Source organism: Microchirus variegatus (genome assembly GCF_963457635.1).
Source record: "Microchirus variegatus genome assembly, chromosome: 6".
Classification (NCBI taxonomy): Eukaryota; Metazoa; Chordata; class Actinopteri; order Pleuronectiformes; family Soleidae; genus Microchirus; species Microchirus variegatus.
This window is the reverse complement of record NC_139807.1, coordinates 21,466,794-21,493,051: the sequence shown is the minus strand read 5'-3', so window position 1 is coordinate 21,493,051 and position 26,258 is coordinate 21,466,794. Positions and strand designations below refer to the sequence as shown.

The following is a 26,258-nucleotide window of genomic DNA, read 5'->3' as shown; positions in this document are numbered from 1 at the left end:
AAAATCACGTAAATGTAGGCTAAACTAAAATGTAACTTCATTTAAAACAAGGTAAAGTGCTGCAGTTTATTTACCACTGTGTGTCTGTCACTCGTTTGTGCTCATGCTGACAGTGAGGGACATTGTCTGACAGTGTCGCCGAGTGTTCCAATACGTTGTGTTATGACAACACAGAGAGTCCGTCCCTATCACCATGACTCAGCGAGTTCCTCCATACAATACAATAGTGTCTTTGAATCAACCTGAGAGTTTTCACACATTTCAGCACAATAAACCCATTTGTGGTTGCGACACTGACATATTTGGATTCAGATTCAGATTCGGAAATATAATTCAGCAAATCTTTCCCTGACACCGAAGAGACACATGAAAAAAGTTTTGGTCAAACATTTTCTTGTTTCAGCAGTTTGACAACTGTTTAACAACAAGGCTCAAACTCTAACAAAATAAAACAAGACATTATCCAGGTTTAGGAGACACTTTTGACAGTCTATGGACCAACTAATTGATTAATGAAGACAATAATACATTTTGTTATCAAATCAAGTTCTCTGTTAATATTTTCTGGTTTCTTTGCTTCATATTAACATTATAGAAATCATTAAAACTGAATAATTTTGGTCTGTGGACAAAACAAGACATTTAAGAACATTATTGGACATTTTATGGACCAAACTGTTGCTCGATTAATTGAGAAAACAATCAACGGAATAAAAAAAGTAATTGGACGCAGCCCTAGTTTTAAGTTACTAAATTACCATGGCATAATATCAGAAATACATGACACAATCACAAAACTGGATAAAACATAACCATTACGGCTCAGCCATGACAAGTTTTACAAAATGAAAGACTTGTTTCAGTGTTTAAAGCGGACCTAGACCTGAAGTTCCTATTAACGCTGTTTTTTAGTGTGTATCTGCGTCATTACCTTGTTTATGAAGCCCTGACGGTTCGAAACAAACAGTTCAGCCACTGCTGAGAACGCTGTGTTTTATTGTAATCTCGGGGCTCAACGAGATCTCTGAAAATCCCGCAATAGTTACGTAAGCAGCGGTTCTCCTGAACAACTGATCGTTCTGCTCCGGGCACTTGTCCGGGCACATCCGGTTGCGTACATTGAACAGCAGAAGAAGAATAACGTCCGTTGTGGAGGTGTTTCACGAGCGACAGTGTCTTCTGACTCTGGGTCTGACTCTGGGTCAAAGGTCGTCAAAGAGACTGAGGCGGGGAGTCGTGAAGAAGCTATTTTTAAACACTGTTAAAACAATGTTTTGATAATGAGGAGCAGTGCATCCACCGTTCCAGAGGGGGGCGCTGCGCTTCTGAGAACGGATATGCTGGATAGTACTGGCCAATCACAAGACTCTGTCTTCTGGGGGTGAAAGTTCACTCTGAAATCTCGCAGCAGAAAAACACCATCAGAAAAGAGGATTTCTATCTGCATGTTTAGAGCAACTAGGAGGTTTTTGACCGTAAAAACAGGTTAATATATGTAAGTAGACCTCCATAACTAACACATATGTGCAACAGGACCACTCTATGTCACCTTTAAATAACTTCCTAGCAGCCAATATTTTCAAGTGGAATTGCATATATTATATTTTACATTAAACACATTGAAATGACAATAGGTTCTGCGTTCCTTGCTCTTCCATGATAGTAATCTGAATATATTTGGTTTGTGGATAAAACGCGACGTTTGAGGACTTTTTAGAACTTTTTGACTAAATAAGAAAACCCACATCAGTAAATACAGAAAATTAATCAATAATTAAAGCCTTGGGTTACAGTCCTTTTCTAGGACATAAAAGTTAAAATAAATTAATCTGGTGGGAATAGAAAGCCTCTTCTATGATAGCATTGGAGCTAGTGAGGGACTTCTCCCCCTCATTTATTCTTATTTATTATTGTTGATGTCTTTAGAGATGCTATCTGGAATGCTGCCAACAACGCTTCATTGCACTGTTACCTAGCACAACAACAATAACAAATCTATTCTATTCTAAAAAGAGTTGCTGAGGGACCGAGGATAGGCCTGATTGTCTGACGCACTTGTTTCAATAATCCACTGAGACTTATAAATAAAGTAAAGTTTTATTAACGGAAAAGATAATCAGCTCATGAAATAAGGTGCACAAACTCATTATTAAAATAATCTCAGATAAATAGCAGTCAACAAAAAATATGGTGACCCAGTTCATCATCCTCTCTCTCACACAAACAAAAGGACATGAACAGGTGTACAAATCAAATCATGTGACCTGCTCTGCCCTTACTCCATATGACCACAACCAACAACACCAAAGAATACGCCTTTAACTTCTTATAAATAGAAAAAACACTAAAAATAGATTCTTGTCTCCTACATATTCTATTCCATACTCTGCTTTGTTGTAATCCTGATTTTTTTGATAATGACCCAGTCATTCTGTGCAGCTGTAACTTTTATCCTCAAACAGGAAGAGGCTGAGGTGTATTTTTTGTCCATCTCTTGAATATTGAACCTCCCGTTCTTTAAGGTTCCCACTGACTGGAACTCCTTGCAGCTCTTCTCCCCATTCTCAGTAGTGACCACTTCATGGCCTATGTCCACCAGAGCTGAATCCAGGATGTCTTTCCCATCTGACCCTGTTTCTATCAGAATCCCTGTCACCACTGTGGGCTTGGTGAACACCACAGTCAGGTAATTTCCTGTTACTGAGGAGCGTCCCCAGAAGAATGATTCCCCTGGATCCCAGGCCAGTTTGGGGATGTGTTTCTGGTAGGTGGACATGTCAGAGAAGACCTCAGCATCTGGGTTGCTATAGAGACCCTCCTCAAAGAACTTGTCCTTGAGCTTGTTGTATGTCCCGCCAAATGAGGAGAAAGTGCCCATGTGTTGGAACAGCGAGGGTTTGAAGACAATCGGCGTTTTCTGAGTCAGCAGTTCTCGAAAGCGAGACATCAGCCAGTCGCAGGGCATTTCCTGGTAGAAGATGAAGAGGAAGCGGGTCAGCAGAGGAAGGTCCGCTGACTTGTAGAGTTTTCCAATGTAGCCCAGTTCTGAGAATTCCAGCATTGCCCAAGTGTCCTTCTTCGCCCCTTGCTCGCCAACGTGTTTCCTGATGGAGGTGAGGAAGTGTTTAGCAGACAAGACATCATCCTCCAGCTGGAGGTAGTACTGGCCAAGACCGGTACTGTAGTGGATCAGAAATGAGTAATCCAGGTTCTGCTTGGAGCGGAATGAAACCCTGCTAGGAGAATCGTTGAAGTTCCTCTTTAGACCTGCAGGGGGAAGAAGAGAGATTTCAATAATCACAGCATCAACAAAATCAGATGGAAGTGAATGAATTAAAAAGGTACAATAAGCAATACTTAAAGAGATATTTCAAACTGGGTCATCTATGTAGTACAAATGTGAAATAATATTTGAAGAAAGTGCCTTCTTGGCTGAGAAAGGTAGACCATTTTATTTTTCGTACACTAACAACAACAACTCCCAGAATGCACTGCGCTCGTTGCCCCGCAATAGTCTCGCGCTGTGTCCAGTGTGTCACTTCTTCTACCAAGTGAAGCAGACAGCGTGACATAAAATCCCCATGAGGAATTAGTTGGCGAATACATTACGGACCTGCAAATTACACACGGTTGTTTTCTATGGTGCTAAATTGTACCGAGACGTGCAGTAAAAACAAGGACAAGCAGTCATTATTTGCTGGTCAGGGATTCAGAGCCCTACAAGCCTGAAGGCTAAGCTAAGCTATGCTAAGCTTGTTTGGAGTTTTTGAGAAGACACTGAAGAAAAAAGCTGGAAACTCAAGAGTGTCACTGAGAGGTAAAACTGACGCTAATACTCTGTTTCTGCTCATAGTAAACCATCTGATATAGTTGTCGGCAGTAAACGTTGTCAAAGGAACATTTGATAGACAATTACACACACGTTATATACAAGTTAAATGTTAGCAAATTAAACTCAACTCAACTCAACTTTATTTATAGAGCGCTTTAAGCAGCCATAGCTGGGACAAAGTGCTGTATATGACAATATATAAAACATGGCACAAAAAACATAAGAGACAAAATAAAAACAATAAGACAATAACAAATAATAAAACAATCAAAATGTTTAAACAATGAAAACACTAAAACAAGAACAGAGTCTCATGCTGAGTTGAACACAGAAGAATAAAAATGTGTTTTAAGATGAGTTTTAAAAGCAGACAGTGAGGGGGCCTGTCTAATATGAAGCGGGAGGGCGTTCCAAAGTTTGGGAGCGGCAATGGAGAAGTAAAGTCACCTTGCTTTTGCTGACGAACAATGTCAGTGTTATTGAAATGTTTTATTGTTATTCATGTTTGTTCAAGAAGTCACTGACAAAAAAGTCAAATCTTGGTTCATATTTTATGTGTAATTGTATTCCTTGTCCTTTACAGTTGAAACATGGTTTAATCAAGTCTCAGAGAAAATCTTAACACCATCCAGCTCTGCTCTTCTTCACCACTGTGACTCTTCCATCAGATTCTGTCATTATTTATTTATATTGTGTTAGACATGCTTTTAGATTTGGATCATTGTTGATTTTAATTTGTGCTCTTGAATATGATGGTAAAACATTTTCCTTTGTGAATAATAAAGTTTTTTTTCACCTTACACTGAATGCATTTTTACACCACAGTTAAACAGTAAAGATTTGTGGAAGGAGACTGAATGTTACTGATTTTGTTATATTACTATACTACACAAGTTAGATTTACACAATAAAAATGATGTAGTTGTCATCAGTAAACAAAATAGCTCTACTTCTGAAGTGTTTATTAACTATTTTCTCCAAATTAAATCACTTTTCATCTAATAATACTGTAATGGAGGAACACTAAGGGCTAGAAAATAAACCCCAACATATATGAATTTACATTTTTAATATTATTAATCACAAAAAGAAAAATCAGACTTATTAAAGCTCACTGTGAGCATCAACAGTCTTCATAGTCACAGTACTGCGTTTCAGGAGCTGAGTATCTTCTTCTGAACAACACAGGCAGGTAAAACAAGACGATCGTCTTTCCCCAGACTCTCTGGATCCACTCCATGAAGTGACGGTAAGCTGTTAGTGATATTACTGTCTGCAAAACAACGAGCACAACGTAAGCGAATCAAAGCATCTGTTCTTACAGTAGCATAGATGTAAATGAACTGCAGAGATGCTAACGTTAGCTCAGCTGGTGTTACGTGGGTCATTCTACGAAAATTTGCCATTTTGAGTCCCTCACACAAAACCTACCCATATAATCTGTATTAACATCAAAATATTAAAAAAAAATTGTTGGTATGATATGGTAAACAAATAATATTCATTTTAAATATTCATTAAATATTCATACATTGATACTTTCAAAGAATTTTAAAGACTTATGTATTGTATACCTGTAAAATATGGCAAAAATGACTGTCCCTCGGTTACATTTCGTCTATTGATACAGGCTTTAATAGAGGATGAAATCAAATTATCTAAAAAATATTTTAATTTATGAAAAGCCTCATTTGTTAGTTAACATATGACACTTATTTTTTATTCTTAACCTTTTTGGAATATTGAAGAAAAAAAAGAATTCTATAACTGTCCCTATGTGTTATGTCAAATGCGTTACTTTAACATCATCTGCCTTTTATCAGGAAGCTGCCAAACAGAGTAGTAAGTACTCCTCTCTTTTAATGAATTTTCATTGAGTTGTGTTTAGTTTGACTGAAGACGACGGTCATAGTGTGTCATAATGCATTACCATAATATCATGTATTAAAAAGTTAAACATTTTAAATTAAAATATACATATGAAAAATCTGTCTGCAGCAGAAAAGCAGCGTCGATACAGGCAGCATAGGGATGATGATCCTGAGAAAAGGTGGACACTTTTTGCTGGCAAAAGCTCAGAAGTGTTACATGTTTAATAGGCTTTAGTTCACTTGTCACCAAGCTTGAAATCACTCCTTCCACCCTTCTGTTCCCCATGGAGGGTTTCCAAGGTACAATCTGTAATGTTTTCACTTGTCTGATAACAATAAAATCCATGTTTGGGTATATCATTTGTTGGTGTAATTGCTTTGGAGATTCCCTAATGTTGATAAAATAACAGTTTTACATTTATTAAGTGTCAGTGTTCATTTCCATAATATTCTATGCCAAATCCACTTACATGCAGTCTACAAACAAACAGGTATTCTATGTCAATTGCGTTACTTTTAGAAGTAAAATATAACTATACCCCTTTGATTATGTAGGATAAGATTTTTTAAAAAGATTACTTTTTCATGATTTTTTCCTAAAAACTATCATGTGGCTCGGCTGATATGCATTTGAGCATATCCATTCATATAAATCACATGTATTACTTGTTATTTTCATTTCTAAACACTTTGAATGTAAACAGGAATGATATATCTTTCATAATATACCAGAATTATTCTGAAGTGTCACTTCAAATACTTTTTAAATACAATTTAGTGTTGGTAACACAATTGACAAAACACATGTGCATGATTGATTAGTTCAGGAAATAAATTAATAAATAAAGAGTCCTTAAACACAATAAAAATAATGCTTTGAAAATCAGATTTTCAGAATGCAAAATGGCACGTTTTGCGTAGAATGACCCACATACAAACATGGACAAATGTGGTGGTAAAAATAAATATAAAACAAAATACTCACTTCGTCCACCGGGCCGGAGCCGAGTTGCTGGGTCTGGAGCAGTCAGAGCGAGCAGCCAAGTGTGGCCAGAGCCCACGGCGGCACATTCAAGTGCCCACAAAAAGTTCTCCAGGTTCCAGCGCAGGCACCGCCGAAAAGCAGGTATTTTCCCTCGCAGCCATATCAGTTTGAAAACTACATACTGTCATCGTTTTCTCAGTTTACAATGCCAAATTAAAGAGCCAGAGCCGGTCGTAACTGTTAGCAAAGATGGTGGACACCGTGTTTACATTCTGGGAATGAAGTCTCGTCTAAAAAGTGCAGAACTAGTGCAGGGCTGCAAACTTTTGAGAAAACCTTGGAGTGAGACATCGTGGCATGTGGGGCTAATGTATGGCTATAGTAATATTTTATACATCCCAAGCTTAAGCAGAAGACAAGCTTTCTTTTGAATTACATTTTGAGAATCACAACTGGTTACGTACTTTGACTACTTTCTGATTCTTTTGATTGCCCTTCCTTCTGTGTGTATTCTTGCATTCGAGCAGTGAACTTGTAATTGCAACATACACGTTGTCTACAGACATTCTGAACCCAGAGCATTCAGAAAACTTGGCATTAATGGATTGTGAATGCGCTTGTCTTGTGCACATTAGCTATATACCATTTGTTTCCTGACATCCTGTGACCTTTAATGCACTGTTAAGATCACACACCTGTAAGAAGAGGATACCAGTCCTGAGGAACATGGAGGACCACCAGCTGGCCTTGTTCCAGCTCTGAGGCAAACAGATTTTTGATCTCTGTCACCGTGGCGACTCTCCAGGCAACGTCAAAGTCTGCCAGCAGCACCACCACCACCATAGAGGAGCGCTCGTTAGGGGACAACTGGGAGAAGAGGGACTGCAGGGTGGGGATGAGGTAGCTGCCCTTCTTCCTCTTCACCGATGACAACCCAACACATAAAAATCCTGAAAACGGAAATGAGAAGCGGGAGCAGAGTTACAACCACAACACAAAAATAACAATTTTAACATAATGATGCACTTATTCTGTGTCATTATTTGCCTACATGTGTTCTCGGTTTGGCACAGTTTGGCACCATCCGTGCCATTTGAGATTTCTTAGGTACCAAATTATTAAAACCCATTTAATATAATTTACATGTCACTTTTGGTCTAAAAAATGTTTTGGGGAAAAAACAACGAAAACTGTAAATCAATGCTCCCTGTGCGGTGCGTAATACCAACTCTGTGACTCTGCAGCGTCTTCAGTTACACAGCACCATAGCTCTGGCTTACCTTGGTCTATTAGGGTGATTGACAGCTCGTTTTAAACCTCTAAACCAGTAGAATCTACAAATGTGTGTGAATCACTTCATTAGCGAGTCAAAAAGACATAAATGCATATGACACATTTGTGCGGACAAATATAAAGTAAAAAAAAATAAAGAATGCATCACTCACTCTGCTGCATAGATGGCGCTCCAGCAAGCAGCTGATAGGACACATTGAGAGGCAGGTAACTTCCACGTTCAACCCATGACTCCTTATTGACCAGCCTCTCTGTTTGCCAAGATAACCGAGTAGGAGTGTTTTCATGTGACCCTGTGGAGCCCTGAAAAGAAACACATAATGTCAGTGTTGTCTTTAAATGTTTCATTAAGGGGAGTGAATGGTAATTTTAAGAACAGAGTTCTCTTTGTTCTATACAAGCCTCGTGTCGGCGGCGTCTCTTTCTGCATCATCATATCACCACCTGTTGTTTTTAAAGAAGGAAGGCCACCTAAAATGTAAATGTGTGGTGTAGTATGTAAAAGGTGATGTACGTCCGGATTTCATCACAGTTAATCTTTAAAGGGGCCCCTTCATTTTAACTTCCGGGGAGGCAACTAGGCTGAATGGATCAAAGTGGGAATTATTTATATCAGGGACCTGTTTGATGGAGAACAACTCATATCTTTTGAACAACTAAAGGAAAATCATAAAGTCCCAAACAAGGATTTTTGGAAGTACTTGTAGTTATAACGCGCCTTAGACATGTATTATTCATATTCAGAACTGAAATACAGGACAGACTGGTACATTATAGACACTCCAAAAGGAAAACATCATGTTTTTACAACTTTCTGAGGGGGCTACAGCCACCCAGTCTTGAAGGCCTCAATAGATGCTGGAGACAGATTTATGGAAAGTAATATATGGTGAAGTATGGGAAAATGATTGGCTCATGGTTCAAAGTATAAAGGGAAGTGCAGACCCGAATGATTAAGTACTAACTTACTTTGGACTCAGGAACTCTAACTTGTGTTGCAGATGTGATGCGACTTGTGTCACCCTTCTACACTGAACTTGAAAATGAAAAGTAAATCAGTTTATTGACTATTAAAAAGTTATTTTTATTATTATTTTCTAAACTTGTCTAAATCTTCAACTGCAAAATAAAAACAAATACATTTTTAATCATTTAGATATCTCAATCTATATGGATTTCTCTCACATTGTTTTTTTTTTTCTCCACACACCACTGGGGGCCCCCAACAGCTGCTTAATCCACTTATACCTGGGGCCAATGTTCATGTGTCAGACGGAGTCTGTGCTCTGGTCATGCAGGAAGTACTAAACCCCCTTTTCCACCTATGGTCCAAGCTGGCCTCACCTCGCCTCACTACACCAAGCCACCCCTCTGAACGGCACGGCTTGCTAGTGTTTCCACTACAATAGTTCCTACTCAACGTGGGCGGAGTCATCACAGCATGGCTGCATGAAACTGCTGTCATTTTACACGCATCGCAAACACACAAATGAGTGACTAGTGACTTAAAAAAGCAGTTGTTTTCAGTGTAACTGAATCATCTGAATCAATCAGTTAATTGAAAATATTTATTCAGCACTTTGTCCTTGACCGGAGCACAGACTCCATCTGACACAGTCACTGGACTGAAATACAGTAGCAGTGTTTGTGACTCTGCTCGTGATCAGTGGTGCTGTCGCTGAATACACCAGAAAATTGTAAATTGTCACGGAGACGTCTTCAGCGACTCTCCTCAAAAAATCATCAGAGAGAACATGAAGACCGTTACGCACATCTTCAGAGGCTCGGAGACAGTGTGGTGTTGGTATTGCATGGTGGAGCCTTAAGGCCACATTATACTTCTCCGACTGCGTAATGCGTTATCCGACTGCGTCACCACGGAGACGCCTCGAGCCTTTATACTTCTCTGTCATGGTGACGGATACGCACTGCAATTTCCCGCTCGATCAGTAGGGGTCGCAACGCAATCTTGTTGTGCTTTTGGCTACAGTGAGCAATAGCGTCCAAGAGAGAAAGACTGTTGTTGTTGAAACAGTGGCCGTTTCTCACTTTTCTGTGTCACGGAAAAACAGTTTTAAGATAATTTGAGGCGAGAAATTGGCCATTTAAGAGTCTAAACCTGTGCTGTGTGTGTTAAAGCTCACATAGAGTGGTCCTGTTGCACATAATATGTTAGTTATGGAGTTCTACTTACATACATTAACTTGTTTTTATGGTCAAAAACCTCCCTGATTAGTGATGGAGTGAGTATCCCACCCCTCCTTTTATTGTTATTATATTATTTAATTTTTTATTATTATTTTCTTATTTATTTATGTGTTTAATGTGTTATTTTTCAGTCATTGGCGTGTTTATTATTATTATTATTATTATTATTTTTTTTTTATTTTTTTTTTTTTCTTTCTTTTCTGATATGTACGAATGTTTATTTAGTATGAATGTAGGTGTATGTCATGTGGTACCCTCACTAATCCCCATTCAGTGAAGCTTCTCTATAACCATATCAGGAAGTTGGAGGGTGGGTATTGGGAGGGTATGGGGTTATTGTTGGGGTTTTCTTTTCCTTTCTTTCTTGATAAGTTCCAGTTTATCTTGAATACATCATGTAATACTGTTTTGTGTATATTGTTCTGTCTGGAGAAGGAAAAACTAATAAAAAGTCTTTTTTCTAATGCTGTCCTCATCCGAGATATTTCAGACTGAAATCTCACACCCAGAATACAGAGTGTGTTGTGATTGGCCAGCCAGCGTAGAGCCTTCCCAACTGTCTTGTGATTGGCCAATACCCGAAAGTGACATAATCAGCACACCCTCTCTCAGAAGCACAGCTCCCCCCTCTGGAACGGTGGATGCACTGCTCCTCATTATCAAAACATTGTTTTAACAATGTTTAAAAATAGCTTCTTCACGACTCCCCGCCTCAGTCCCTTTGACGACCTTTGACCTTTGAGTCAGACCCAGAGTCAGAAGACACTGTTGCTCGTGAAACACCTCCACAACGGACGTTATTCTTCTTCTGCGGTTCAATGTACGCAACCGGATGTGCCCAGACTAGTGCCCGGAGCAGGACGATCTGCTGTTCAGGAGAACCGGTGTTTACGAGATCTCGCTGAACCCGAGATTACAATAAAACACAGCGTTCTCAGCAGTGACTGAACTGTTTGTTTAGAACAAGGTAAGGCATCGTGCGCCTCACAACTGAACTGCGCTGTCCACATGAGCGCAAAGTCCGAAACGTCATGGTGCACGAGCCCCGCGAGATGGGGAAGAGAAAGCAGTAAAATGCTTTGATATAAATAATTATTTTCTATTGAGCTATAAATGAAAAATAATAAAATAAAAGGGGCTTTTGTCTGTAATTTCTAGAGTGGATTCAATTTCTGTTCATCAATTAACACACTTTTTCTCTTGGTAAAATTTTGCTTCCTCATATTTAGTATCACCTATATTCACATCACACATCTATTTATTTTCACTTTGTACTTTAATCATTGAAATTATATCCAAATGAATTATGAACTTTCAAAATGACCGCTGTGGTATTTCTAGTATGGTGCATTATTCCCAGAGGTTCGAGTTGCGAGTGTTCATGATAAATTGATTAAAAAAAAAAGATAAGTGGTGGGGACAAAATAGTTGATCCTAAATAGAGCTGCGGACATGACCCCTGCGTATCTATGTTCACTTGTATCATTGTGCATTTTCTGTGTTTTGTGCAGTATATATCCTATATTTGTTAATCAATGTAGTGAGTTGCGAGTTAAGCACACCGCTGAGGTTTTTTTTTCTCAGCACCCCCTGCTGAGAATATGTTCTCAGCTATGCACATAGTAATGCCTCAGCTTGCTGGGAACCTCTAAAGGTAAAGCTAAAGCTAAAAAAGTACTAAGTACCAGGTAGCAGGTACTATCACTGATGGAAACGCAAAATAACCGAACGGAAGTCAAGTCGAGCCGGTGGAAACCTGCCATATGTGATTCCCACATTGAGGAGGTACTATGAAGTAATAGAAAATATCGTGACGATACCAAACTGAGTAGAGACGAGTCGACTATACAGCTGAGTAGCAAATCATTACATAACATCCTTAACTGACCCAAATTGTACAGCTATTTTAGGGGAAAGTATTTCTTATTAAATACTTTCTCATCTGCAGTAAATTCAATCAATTCAATTCAATTCCAACCTTTACATTCTAGAGAGGAGCAAAACCAAACAGTTCACACAATGAGCAAACTCTAGGCTTCAGGGGAGAGAAGAAACTCCCTTTTAACAGAAGAAGAAATCTCTGACAGAACCAGACTCAAAGATGTGCAGCGATGTGTCTCGACCGGTTGGGGTGAAAGGAAAAATAGGGCACAGAGGTAGAGACAGAAGAGAGAGACCAGGAGCATAAATACAACAATTCATCGATCAAGTTACAAGTTCAGACAAGACAGTTCTGAATCAGTTATGACATGTTCAATCAACACTATTCTGAGCGTATTAATGGCCCTAAAGTCAACCTGTGAGTGTGTGTGAGTGTGTGTGTGTGTGTGTGCATGTGGACTTACTGTTGAGGAGATATTTGAGTGACTAATTAAGTATAATCCTCCAGCGAGAAGGATCACTGCTAAGACAGTGTACTTCTTCCTCGGACGACGCCGCATTTCCTATCACACACACACACAAAGCAGACGTTTTATTACACTGGTGAGTAACATAGTCCAGCCGCCTGTTAATAATTCAGTAAACAGTCCATGAATGTTTCATCAGGGATCAGATCCAGTGACAGGTTAGACGGACTGTGCTCTGGACATGAAAGAACACCCATCCTTTCTGCTCTGAACTTCACTTTCCATATCCCTGCTATTACTGATAAAAAAAACATTAAAACAGGTGACAAGAGTATGAAATAGTAAATCAGTGTATTTTTCATTTCATCAACATGTGAAGCCATGGAATATAACTTAAACTACAAAATTATTAGGAACAGGTTAGTGGTACATGCATCAACCACAACATTATAACCTGTAAATATTTTTGTGTCTCATCCGTGAATGCTGACTTCTCAGAATTCTGACTTTAATTTCAGGTGACCGACTCCCCTGCATTAGTCAAAAGACAACCCATATCAATCAAGCTCTACATTTATAGTGTTCTACACAATGACTAAAAATACTGATTTAATAACAGAATTGGTGCGTGCAGTAATTACTGCTCGATAAAAGGGGCAGAGTGTTATACAGTGCAGACTGCTGCTGCTGTGTTAGTATTTGCAGAGGTAAGTGACATGTGAATACCGTGTAACAGGAACGGAGGGTGACCTCTGGATTTATATTTAGACTGTTTGGTGTGCATGCTTCCCCTCCACCCTGTTTACATGCACTCACTTCAGTGGCACAGCATTCATTACAGTCCAGGAATGGTGTTAAGACTAGACCAGACCAGACCAGACCAGACCAGACCAGAGAATGGAAGGGCCAACAGTCGAGGCCACACAGGAGGGACGATACTTTCTGGTTGATGCCTATAAAAACAAAGAAAAGGTGGTTTTAGAGCATTTTGAACTACAACAGAATTGATATTGGTATTACTTTTTGTGATTTGTTTCATTCGTTTGTATCCAAGCACACATCCAGGTTTGGGTCCACACTGTAGAACTTTCTAGCAGTTGCCCAGCGTGTGCAGTGAGTCATCAAAGCAGTCGTCATCAAAGCTTTGATGACCAAAGTACTTCTTGTATATAACAAATCCTTTATTTGTTTGTCATCATCTGTAAATGATCATCAGAACCTGTATGCTTTGCCGGTTTACAACCTATTAAGTAGTTTAGTTTTAGTTTTTAGTTGTGTTTAGATAAAAACCTCTTAAAGACACTCGAGTTGGGTAGGGTAGTTTATTGAGCTGTAAGAAGCAGCCGGTAAAAAACTGGACACACACCATCAACATTTCTTTCATTGTCCAGTGAGCGACTTTTTGCCTTATTTTGGCAAAAAGTGACAACAAAGAGATGGTAACTATGGAGACTTGCTTGAGGTCATTTGAGGAAATCCACTGGTAACCTCATTTGTTCAACCCAGCGCTCGAAAGAATACAAGGAAACACAAATTCCCCCGGTGATTGTCAGATCCATGTGCGCAAATGTGGAAATGCAGTTGCTATCTGGGGACATGGAAAGTGGTTAAAAAGTTGTAGTAAAATCCCTTGGTTCTGTAGAATCAACCTATTCCTTCAGGTCAAGCTTTTTATAACACAATTTCCACAATAAACCAGCCACTCTCGTCATTAGATGTCAATAAAATAAGGATCTTAACTTTGTAAAAAATTTACTTTTAAGACATTTGTGTCCTTGAATGGGAGTATGAACTTCCAACCCTCTCCTCCCCTAGGCGTAAAAGAATAAAAGAGAGGGGTTTTTTTGTAAGTTGCTTTGGATAAAAGCATCTGCTAAATGCTTAAATGTAAATGTATATGATTCCACTGTGGTACTAACATGGCTTCACTTTGAGTCTAGAGTCTAGGATCATTGGTTTTATGGCCATGATAACTTTTTTTTATTCCTACCTTGATTTTCTGAGTCACGAGTGATGTAATTGGTTGTGATGCGCTCAATGATGCTCCTAAAATCCGCTTGCTCACAGCATCTATATCATCCATACACAACCTCACGCCCTACGACCCCCACAGATCTACAATTTGACTACCTTCATGGGAGCAACGACACATTTTTATGGGAGCTCAGCTCCCATTGGATCCCACTCTAATTCAAAGACATCACTGGACCAAGGATAGGTTTATCTTCCTCTGCCAACACTGCACTGAAAAGGCAACGTGACATGTTCACAATACACTGTCAACATCCGTCTGATGATGTGATAAAAAAGACAGGTGGGAGATGTTTGCCATGATATACAAAAAGCAAATCTTGAAAATGTACATTCTTCAGTAGAAAAATTCAGTACATGTATATATATATATATATATATATACACATATGTATATATATACACACACACATATATATATATATATATATATATATATATATATATATATATATATATATAAAACAGCAGAAAAAAGTTTAAATTTGAGCATAAATGTTCTGAATGAGTTCTGAATGAAACTGGACTTCTACAGCCATGGTTGTCAGACTTTTTACTTCAGCCCCCCCCAAGTACCACCAGGGGAAGCTTGTAGTTTTCTACCAAAGTGCCAAAGACACTCCGAAGTAACTTTGCTTAAAAGACCCCACATTCAGTCACATAATTCCCTGTTAAAATGCCAAAAGATTGCATACTTTGTGAGAAACATAACAAAATCATTGAGGCCACATTAAACAGCAAACAAACAGCACACTCAGGGTTTCTGCCATTCTGTGTAACTGAACGTGTCATAGTTTCACCTGATCAGAACATTTCCATTGTCTGTTCCATTCTGTTCACTGACTCTCCTGTCATTCAGACCCTGTCACTTCCTCCTCCTGCCACTCCCAGTCACCTGACTGTTCCACCGCTGTCACACGCCTCTCCCTCATACATATGTATATATATATATATATATATATATACGGCCCATTTCCTCTTGCTCTCTGCCAGATTGTCTAGCTTTAAAACTAGTTATCCAGTGTTATATTCTCTCTGATTCTGACCTGTGCCCCTTATCGGATTTGTTTGTCTCGTGGACTGATTTCCTGGTTTTGATTCCTGCCTGTCCTCTCCTTGTCAGATTTGTTTGCCAAGCTGACTGACTTCCTGGTTTGAACTCTGCCTTCGTAATAAACACTGGCTGTTACATCTCAGCTGCTCTGTCTTGTTGTGCTTCTGGGTTCTTGCCTGCCATTTTGTGTAAGCCTGACAGAACAGAAGTTTTTAAATGAAGCATGACAAACAATGGAGGAAAAATCTTCTGTAAATTTTATCGACAGAAATTAAATTATTTTTTGCCCACAATCAAACACAGTGTGGGAATCGCTGAAGGCAGGGACAGGTTATCTTTTACGGAAGAAAGCCAATACCAAGCGTCTTAAGCAGCTGACAGACGACGACAATGTTCTTCTTCGAATTGGACATGAAGTATAGCCACTCACCCTCGGACAATATACTCAAGCAACACCTCTCAGCCTCTCAACCTCTCAACGCGCCAAGCAGAAAATCTCATTTTAAAGTGCAAACATAGCACATACGAGCATGGAGAAAAGGGCGGGGGAAATGTTTGCACACCAGTTACGTCAGAGGACTGCCAATCAGTATTTGAGACAAGTGATGAAAAAGATCTGACATACAGATCATTGGGAAATAAATTATTGCTTTTTTATTTCTATTCCTGCCTTTACTCTTCTGAATCCCCAGAGAATTAATCTGCATTAGATGAGTTTTTCTGCAGTCTCCATGTTCCCAGAATAGATCCAGAGATAGCCACTGTGCTAGAGGATGGTATCTCTGTTGAAGAGGTCACAGAGGCAGTTAAGAAGATGCAAAGGGCCAAATCTCCGGGGCCTGAAAAAACTTTGATGGCTTTCAAAGTTTTTTGAGTCAGTGACAAATATGAGTTTGCATTATGAGCAATTCAAAAGTGTTTTAAAAGCTTGAGGTTTGCAAACATTTATATTTTGTATTTCTGTTGGTTTCATGGAATTTCAAATAGATTTTAAATGTTTTTTACAAAAGGAAAGATGGATTACCCCTGAAAATGTCAAGTGGTTTAACCACAGCAAAAGGAGAAATATTAACTATTTTTGTCTAGAATGTATGCAGGTGTAATTATAAAAACAGTTACTTAATTTGAATATATTACTTGAAAATAGATTTTATTAGGATTATTTTAAAACAAAATTTTGATGTGTATTTGCAATATAGACCAGGACAATTGGCGTTTTCTAAATTATGTATAAACTGTTACAAAATATGGTCGTACATTGCAGAAACTGGCACTACAAATACGGCATGACAGTCAATAAGGTCAATTGAACTTGTTATTATATTCAATGAGGAAAACATCAACAATAAGAATTGGGTGTTTTCTTTAGGAAACAAATATGGCAACAAAAAACCTGGGAACTTCTGTTCTTTAATGAAATCATTTAAGAAACAAACATCCACAAATCATGTGAACTCTGACTGCAATGAATTTGTGTTAAAGTGGACCTAGACCGGAAGTTCCAATTAAGTTTTAAAAATCATTTGAGGCGAGAAATTAGTCATTTAGAATCCAAACATGTGGTTTGTGTAATAAGATATGACGTATTTATAGTTTGACAGTGACTTTGTCGGAGGTTATCAGCTCCACCTCTGTGGACGCTCGGTGCTCACAGTGTCCGATACAGAGCAGCGTTACCTCGGCCTGTCCTGATGGAATGATCCACTGGTTCAGACGGCTCCATCATTACATACTTGGTGTGATCCATAGATTTGTTGTTGACATGTTGTTTTTAATGCAAACGTTTTGACCTGACAGTGTGAACGTTAGTATAATGTTAATGTTAGATTTATATTAAAGTCACTGTCATTGTATATGTATTTAAATATAATGGACACTATAATATTTAAATATATATGTGTGTGTGTGTCTAATATTACTCTACACTGCTCTAATTTATCTATTTTCCACATGGTACTGTTTAATAAACATGAATTAATACATTAAGTTAAATACTTAAAATGTGAAAATAACAACAATATATACGTATTTATTAAAAGTATTTTATATGATCATTCATCAACACTGTAGGTGGCGGTAATGAGTCTTAAGTGCTTCGCACCACCCGCCATTCAAACAGTAGAACAAGGAAGTACACTGCTGTTCCAATTGAAGAGATCGTACTCGTGTACTCCCGTACTTGGCAAGTATGTACTCCAGTCGTACTTCTCAAGTATGCAAGTACATACTGGCATGAAGGTACTTGGGTATTGAGAAAGGGACAGTGTCTTCTGACTCTGGGTCTGACTCCAGGTCAAAGTCATAAAAGGGACTGCGGCGGGGAGTCGTGACCCTATTTTTAAACACTGTTATATGGGAGGTATTAAAATGGAATAGAAAAAGGTGTGTCCTGACTAGGCAGTCTAGAACCATGTTGCTGCACAGATCTCAAGTCATTAGGTCACATGACCTGGAAGCTATTGAGCTAAAATGCTAATATTTGCATTACAAAATTGATAAAAAATATGGGAGGTATTAAAATGGAATAAAAAAGGTGTGTCTAGACTAGGCAGTCTAGTACTATGTGTCTGCACTGATTTTGAGTCTTGAAGTCACATGACTTGGAAGCTATTGAGCTAAAATTCTAATATTTACATTAAAAAATTATAAAAAATATAAGAAGTACTAAAATGTAATTAAAAGGGGTGTGTCCTGGCTAGGCAGTCTAGTACTATGGTTTTGAACTCATTTCAAGTCATTAGGTCACATGACCTGGAAGCTATTGAGCTAAAATGCTAATATTTGCATTAAAACATTTATAAAAAATATGGGACATATTAAAATGGAATAAAAATGTAAATATGTAATGTAAATATTAGCATTTTAGCTTAATATCTTCCAGGTTATTTCAGATGCTGGCCCAAAATCAGTACAGGATCACACTTGCTTCATGAGACACATTGTTTCTTTCTTTAAAAATTAAATAAATAAATAAATAAAATATTTTCATACATTCAATACCCACGTTTTATTTTGAAAACCGGAAGTTTCTAAACGCTGCAGTAAGCAAGCCAACGCGCTGACTTTCCCAATTGTCGCAAAGTATTAGCCATAGTGTTGGCAGTAAAGGCGCACTTGAAATGTTGGAGCGGCTCGCGCGACCAAGAGAAAACGAAAGACGGCTGGTGTGACAGTTTAGATTTGAGATAACTGAAAGGGGGCGTGATTTACAGGGTGAAAATAGTGTGTTTAGCAGCTCATTAAGACGAGAAAAGCTCTAGATAATTGCAGACCATAAAACAAACAATTCTTCCTCTGGTTTTATTTAGTGACAAAGACAGTTCTAGGAAATGTAGGGGAGTAAAAGTAAAAGTTTCTAATAAAGAACTGTGGATTTTGTACTTACAGTACAGTAACAAAGTATGTGTTACTTTATTACATTACAATACTTATATGGAAAATGCGTATTAAATGAGTAAGTATCGTCCTAATCCACTCAGTTGCTCAGGTCCAAAGTCTAATCGTTACGCACCCCCACTGGAGTGGTATCTGTCTTACGCACACAATTGGACAGTGCGTATGCGTTAATATAGCGCAACAGTTCGGTTAGAAAACAACAGCAAAGTACGTAAAGAAAGTAGAAGATGATGTTTGCTAGAAATAAATAGAAAAACGTACCTCCGTCCGTTCGTGGACACGAAACTTGGCGGCAGCAGTGAGTCACTGAACGTGGTTTAAACGTCCTTTAAAGTTAAGGGAAATAAAGAGGAGTTCAGTTCAGGAGGAGGAGGAGGAGGAGAAGAGAGTGAAACACTGACAGCGATGCAACATGGGAGAAACTGCTCACACACACGTGCGCCCTACGCGTCTGTCACACGCACACACACGCACACTTTTATCTCACTCTAGAGCAGTAGTCTCAGACAAGCGGCGCGGGACGATATTTTTTGGCCCCGCCCACTTGATATCAAAGTTTAATGTAAGTGCGGCCCGCAGTGACGATGAGGAAGAGCAGCGCAAGAGGGAGAGAAAAAAAGCTGCAGACTGTAGTAGCTGCTGATTCAAAACAGCAGTTATACTCACACACACACACACACACACACACACACACACACACACACACACACACACACACACACACACACACACACACACACACCTATGTCACAGCGTATCAGCTGCTGTCAAGTTACTACATCAGCCTTTATGTGATTGTGTTTTCGCTCAAACGTGCGTCCGCGCATCCTCAGCGGCTGCACTGACCGTCACACCCGTAGAGCTGCAGTCTCTCTCTCCACCAGCAGGTGCCAGGGAGAAGGTATCAGTCAACACTCAGTGCAAACAGGATATAACCGCGGTGTTCAACAGAATCAATGGACCGTTAGTGGGAAGTTCGAGGTTTATATTTTCGTTATGATATGAATTTTTAATATACCACCATACCGGTGTACTGGATTACAACGTTCGGAACGCTGTGCCGAGCTGTGGCTGTGTGCTTTGCCAGTGAGCGCTCTGTGTATAAACGTTTCATTAATGTTTATATATTTGTTTCAATCACTGAATGAAGCCTGTCATATTTGGGACAAGAGTCAGGACCTTAAATCACTTGCACAAAACTTTTGATCAGCATTTGTTTGTTGTTCATTTAAACCTGTGTGAGGAGAGAGCGAGAGGGGCGGGAGAGAGAGAGAGAGTGAGGGAGAGACATCTGCGCTCTTGGTCATTCGTTAATTTACTTATATGTTTAAACTTAAATAAACTACATCTACAGGTAGTTATGTGTCGCTGTATTAGTTTGTCCTGTTATTGACGTCATGCTGTCATCACCTGACAGTCTGGCTGATTGAAAGCCCCCAGATGCAGCGGATGAAACGCACACCAGATGCGCGATGCAAATACTATGCAAACATATTTTAATATCTGTGTTTTTTCTGTGTATTCATGACAGTAAAATAGACCATATTTAATCTACTGCAGTAATTATGTTCTCAACCAGTAGAAAATGCTGTGAACACCTGATTATGCATGAAAAAAAAATACTGTGAAACCGTTCGAATTTTGAAAAATACCGTGATATATATTTTTGGTCATACTGCCCAGCACTAACGCCCGGACTGTACTGCACTCAAAATAATAAGAAATTAGACGCCCTACTTTTAGACAGAACGCCCTATAGACGCCCTATTTTTTCTTCCCGTTTTCCCCCGGTAACCACCGAAACAATGTGATGACGCACGCAAAAACTGCAGCCAGCACCTATTAAATGCTATCTCTTTGTGCAAAAGCGAAACTTGGCTGCAGCGCAGCACAGATTATGAACTCCCTGCTACAGAACTCTCTTCTCTCTCTCTCTTTGAGCAGTTAACTAAAGAGATCAGCTCATTTGATGCATCTGTTATTCCTTAATTACAGCGCTAAAGCGTCTTCTAGATTGAGGGTAAAAACAATGAAAAGTGCGCACTTGAGAGTCTGTCAAAATGTTTTACTAAGATCTACTCAGATCTCCTGTATTTCATCACGACTGTACACGATCGCACAATGCAGGAGAGAGAGAAGAGCAGAGTCAAAGCAAATCTACGTGTGCAATCCAGTTTGCACACGTTTTTGCACACGCAAAGCTTTAGTAAATCAGGCCCCAAGTGTTTAATTCGTCACCATCATTTCAGGATATGTGTTCAGAGCTTGTCTCTAACTGCACGGAAATAAAAAAAACAAAACAAACAACATAAAAATGAAAATACAACGATTATCCATGACGTGTGGTACACTCGTTGCAGCTTTGAAGGAGACTCCCCTCCATCTTATCTCCTTCCATTGTGACATGTGTTTATAGGAATACAGCCTTATCTCTTAACTCACAAAGACAGATGGCTGATTTCAGTGTGCGAAATACCCATTAATCATCAGAGGGGTCCCCATTTCCCATTTGTTGCGCAATACTGTTTCACCACCCCAGGTGCCACACTGCGTTATTAGCTATCTTCCCTGTCAGATGTGGGCTTGTGTGTGGGCCTTTTCCACAGCGCCATTGGAAAGCAATTAATTAAAACATTAAAATACAAAATTACAAATAAAAAAATTCACTTTTTGTCTGGTTATAAAGGACAAGAAAGCATGCAAAGTGTATTATGTAGATTATATATGTAAAACTGAAATTACAAAAATCTTTCAGAAAAAATACTTTCCCTTAGAGGCTTTCAAGGGGTCTCAAATGTTAATCGAGGGGACTAGCCACCCCAGACCCCCCTGTATTTTGCACAGTGGCTGATTTTGGCTGTAGGGACACGACTCGTCCTCCATCACGCCACCATCGGGCCAAGCAGGAAGTGAATTACTTATGACTGGAGTGTGAACACGGAGCAAACTGAGAAGTGAAAACATCTTACATGTGGTTTCCTTTAGAGTCGTACTGAGAAGACATCCTGTGAAGATACTGTGTTGGTGGAGAAGACATGTATAAAACAAAAAACATATCTGTCTTTGAGTAAGGACAGACACGGTTCTATGCACTTTCTCTTCCTGGTTTCCAGTAAGCTGTCAGCCAACGATGCAGAGATGTTCCGCAGTCAAGGTCCCCGTCCTCTCACAATGCTAAAATTGTAACGCCTTTTTCATTTTAAACGAAAAGATAATGTAAACAGTCATTTTCATCACAAACGCAAACACAAAAAGTCCAAGTTTCCCTTTAATGACAACTGAACGGAAGTACAGAAGCTGGCTTATATTTTAGTAGATGTTGTGATGTGAAGTGGATTGACTTCTCCAGGCAATGAAAACAGAAAATATTCACATCTAAGAAGCTGAAAAACCAGAAAGCTTGTTTTAATTTTTTTATTATTATTGTATTTATTTATTTATCTTTTTTTTTTTTAACTGAATGATCAAATGTCAAAATAGTTAATCAAAATCAAAATGTAGTAATTGTAATCAGGTTTTGGCACCAAAGTGAGCTAAACCTGCACCCCTTGATGGAAACGAGGTGATACTTCCCGAGTCTGCTACAGTCAGTAACCTCTTTGACTAACCTATTTCTCTAAGTGATGACATTTGCCAGGGTCTGTGAACGCCTCTTGTAAGCTGCTAGTCTTGGCTCAACACACTGTGAACCCTGGTGGAGTTTGGGATATTCTCCAAATAATCCTGCTGCATATCCTAACAGCATTTTAGCCTCTACAGTATGTAAAAGCTCTTCCCTCCAAAAATGTCTCACTATCATCACTGCTTCATGTCTCATTGCAACACTTAAGTGCCTTGGTACTTAGCACAGGAAGGAGGATGATGTGAACAGAAGTTATCCGTCTGAAGAAGAAGAAGTTAAGTGCGGGATCATGGCAAAGAGAGTGACGATGCCAAATACTGTACTTGAACACTTTTGAGGACATTTTGTATTGTTCCTTATAGTTATAAAACTGCAACTGCGACTGCAACTGCGATTTATCATCGTATCGTGAAATTACCATTACTCGTGCAGTAACTGTTCAATGTGTGCCTGTTTTTTGAGGGGGCAGAAGTATTTTTTGGGGGGGGGGGGGGGGGTTTGTGTGCGACAGGAATTGCTTGAGTTATGCCGACGACGTTCCACCTCTCGTCCATGGGGCTTCTTCAGTGCTGACTAACTGGTGGAAGAACCAGTTATTCAGCCTTGAAACCTGTCTGGAGAGTGGGACAATGCAGACTGTTTACATCTCTGACCCAGTTTTTGGGTTGGGGGTTTCACCCAAGTCAAGGTTTTTGGAGAAGAACAAGAGGTGAAACGTCTTCAACTTCACTGGAACAAGTCCAGTTGCTTTCAGCCAACCCCAGAAGATAAAGACAAAGATGACTATGACCTGGATGACTGAGAAACTTCACAGGCAGAAGTGACACATTTTGTCTGTCTTCTCTTGCTTTTCTTATCCAAACAATGTCAAAATAATTCACCTGCCAAGTTTGAAACCAGTTGGACAGTTATAGACAGGCAGACAGAGGTTCCTTAAGCTCTCTCTGAGGACAGTGTGTGCAGTACAGTGGTAAGAATTGAGAGAAATGCCTTCAGAGCTTTTTCATCTCTTGGTTGCTGCTTAAGAGTCATTTTAACTTCATCCTTCTCTCTGTCAGGTCTCGGCCCGTCAGCCGCAGCCTCCTCTTCCCCTTCTGTCTGCTCATCTTCCTTGCTCTTCACAGCCACATCTCCATCACCCTGTTTCCTCTGATTTCCCTCTCCAGTGTAGAGCAGCTCTCCCAGTATGAGCGTGCTGCTGCTGTGGGTTGCGTCAGTGGAGCTTGTGTGCTGAGTGTGTGTGTACAGGTAGATCCTCCAGGGCAGCGTGTGCAGCGATGTGAAGGCCAGCATCTGGATGTTAACCAGCTGCATCGCAGCCTGAAGGCTTTGTGTAGAACAGCGAAGTATCTCAGGGCATTGGACACGTTCTTCCATGCACAAATAATCCTCCTCCTCCTCTGTCTTCACAGAATCTAGACACAAAATAACATGGAGATAAGTCATCTGTATAGATTCTCATTCATCCAGTTCATAGTTATTTGAAAGTCATTGAATCAGTAGCAGCTGGACGACTTGTAGGTTTCTTGTGATTTAAAAAAAATCTGCAAGTGCTGACGCTGTGTTACGTTAGTTTTTTGTTCTGCTTTCCTCCTCAGGAATAATCCCTGACCTCGGAAATTTGGAGCAACCTCACATACTCCAAGTTCAGGATTCCTCTTCCACTTTTACTATATTTGTTTCACAGTAAATCAGTCGAACACATAGTAATGTTTAATTTTTAATAGGGCTGTCAAAATTAACGCGTTAACGCAGGATGATTAATTTGTGGAATTAACGCGTACATTTTTTTTTTTACGCATTAGCGCACTTTCTCACTTTCATCGCGCTACGGGTGGACGTGCAGTTTCTGAACAGGCAAAGCAGGCAACTGCTTGGGGCCCTGAGCCGATAGGGGCCTCCCGACACTCAGTGAGCAGCTGCATCCTCGTCTCCCTTAAACAACAATGGTTGATTTACAATGAAATCTCAGTAAGAAACCTCCCTAAAGAGGCCCCCCGTCACCTCACATTAACCTGTGTGAATCGTTCTGCAAGTAAATGACTGCTGTTACTGAACAGTTACTTTGTCTAACTAACAGGGACACAGACTTGAACAGCAGCTAACATTAGCGTCTGAATGCTAGCTGGCGCTAACGCTAACTAGTAGAAGCAGTGCTTCAAAGTGCTGATGAGGAATTTCCTGCTGTGGGTTTAGTAAGAAAACTATTTAACTTCTATACTTTATATTTAGTTTATAATGTGAGTTATTTACAGTGCAATGTATAGTTTAAAAAAAACTGTATTTTTTTACAGTATCTTCTATTTATTTATATTGTTTTATGTAATTTCAGATATCTACAGTTAGAATTATGACTAGAAACAATATAATTGCAGATATCCATAAAAGCATTGTTGATATCTCTTGACGGGTAGAAGTTCTAACATTTAATAGCTAGACTGATATGTTTTACAGATATCTGGAATTCAATTCTTCCTATCCACAATTCCATTCTTCCTAGGACAAATGACGTCACTTCAGTGCGATTTTGTAACAATTACGGTAAATGTTATTAGGAATAGTAACAATTGGATTGAAGATATCTGAAATGGGAGTTTCTCTGAGTAAGAATTCTATTGCAGATATCCAGAATGTTAATTCTAGATATCTAGAATGAATTTGTGGATATCTGAAATTGAAAGCCCAATACACATGAATGGCAAAAGTGAAGTCATTTGTCCTAGGAAGAATGATGTTGTGGATATCTGAAATGACAATTGTGGACAGGAATAATGTCATTGTGGATATGTGAAATGTTCTTTTTGACTAGAAAGAATTGAATTACAGATATCTGTAATACATATCCAGTCTAGCGATTAAATGTTAAAACGGCCACTTACACTTTTTAAGGATTTTTAGATATCTTAAATGTAGTTTTGACTAGAACAATCAAAGTTGTAGATATCTTGAAATAAAATTTCTACTAGTAAGACAGTTATTGCGGATATCTTTAATTACCATTCTGACTAGTGAGAATAACATTTTGACTAGGAGAAATGCTATTATTGCTATCTAAAATGTAATTACAGATAGTAGTGTGGTTCGATTAAATGTTAAAACTAGGGCTGTCAAAATTAACGCGTTAACGCAGGATGATTAATTTGTGGAATTAACGCGTTAATTTTTTTAACGCATTAACGCACTTTCTCACTTTCATCGCGATACGAGTAGACGTGCAGTTTATGAACAGGCAAGACAGACAACTGCTTGGGGCCCTGAGGGAGGCCCCCCGACACTCGGAGCCTAAATGCATCAGTGAGCAGCTGCATCCCCGTCCCCCTTAAACAACAATGACATCTCAGTAGGAAAGCTCCCTAAAGGGGCCCCACGTCTCCTCACGTTAACCTGTGTGAAGCTGAAGGAAAATGAAGAGGAGTTATCAATCAGGAAGTTAGAAGAGGAAGAAAAAAAAGAGGATGAATAAAAAAGAAAGAAAGACACACAGTTGTAAGTGACGCTTCTGGTGCAGATAATGATATAATCATAACATTAACAGTTACTGTCTAACTAACGGGGACACAGACAGCAGCTAACATTAGCGTCAGAATGCTAGCTGACGCTAATGTTAACTAGTAGAAG

General features: G+C 39.2%; 2 protein-coding genes across 4 annotated transcripts in view; both read right to left on the bottom strand.

Annotated features, from left to right (window-relative positions):
• Positions 1-1,357: 1,357 nt before the first annotated feature.
• Positions 1,358-19,449, bottom strand: LOC310928259 (alpha-1,3-mannosyl-glycoprotein 4-beta-N-acetylglucosaminyltransferase C). 2 transcript variants are annotated; one of them, XM_083890781.1, is made up of 6 exons: positions 19,280-19,449; positions 13,264-13,490; positions 12,535-12,633; positions 8,134-8,284; positions 7,384-7,638; positions 1,358-3,267 (listed from the first exon to the last, which is right to left on the bottom strand). In XM_083890781.1, the coding sequence occupies exons 3-6, from the start codon at positions 12,628-12,630 to the stop codon at positions 2,375-2,377; spliced, it is 1,395 nt and encodes a 464-aa protein (XP_083746907.1). In that variant the 5' UTR covers positions 12,631-12,633; positions 13,264-13,490; positions 19,280-19,449; the 3' UTR covers positions 1,358-2,374. The 2 variants fall into 2 exon arrangements, with proteins under 2 accessions (XP_083746907.1, XP_083746906.1); XM_083890780.1 differs by having other exon boundaries at positions 13,354-13,490.
• Positions 19,450-22,335: 2,886 nt separating this feature from the next.
• The window catches only part of ap4b1 (adaptor related protein complex 4 subunit beta 1), a 37,784-nt gene continuing 33,861 nt past the window's right edge, over positions 22,336-26,258 (bottom strand). For both annotated transcript variants that reach the window (XM_083891320.1, XM_083891321.1), the window contains exon 14: positions 22,336-24,055. In XM_083891320.1, the coding sequence (XP_083747446.1) occupies positions 23,574-24,055 (482 nt within the window). In that variant the 3' untranslated portion in view covers positions 22,336-23,573. The remainder of the gene's footprint in view (positions 24,056-26,258) is intronic.

Excerpts from the sequence above, each read along its gene's own strand:
- LOC310928259 (XM_083890781.1), bottom strand. The coding sequence starts at position 12,630 with ATGCGGCGTCGTCCGAGGAAGAAGTACACTGTCTTAGCAGTGATCCTT. Across the intron at positions 7,639-8,133 it reads AGCGCCATCTATGCAGCAGA|GATTTTTATGTGTTGGGTTG; the intron begins GTGAGTGATGCA and ends TTCCGTTTTCAG. Across the intron at positions 3,268-7,383 it reads CTGGTATCCTCTTCTTACAG|GTCTAAAGAGGAACTTCAAC; the intron begins GTGTGTGATCTT and ends TTCCCCCTGCAG.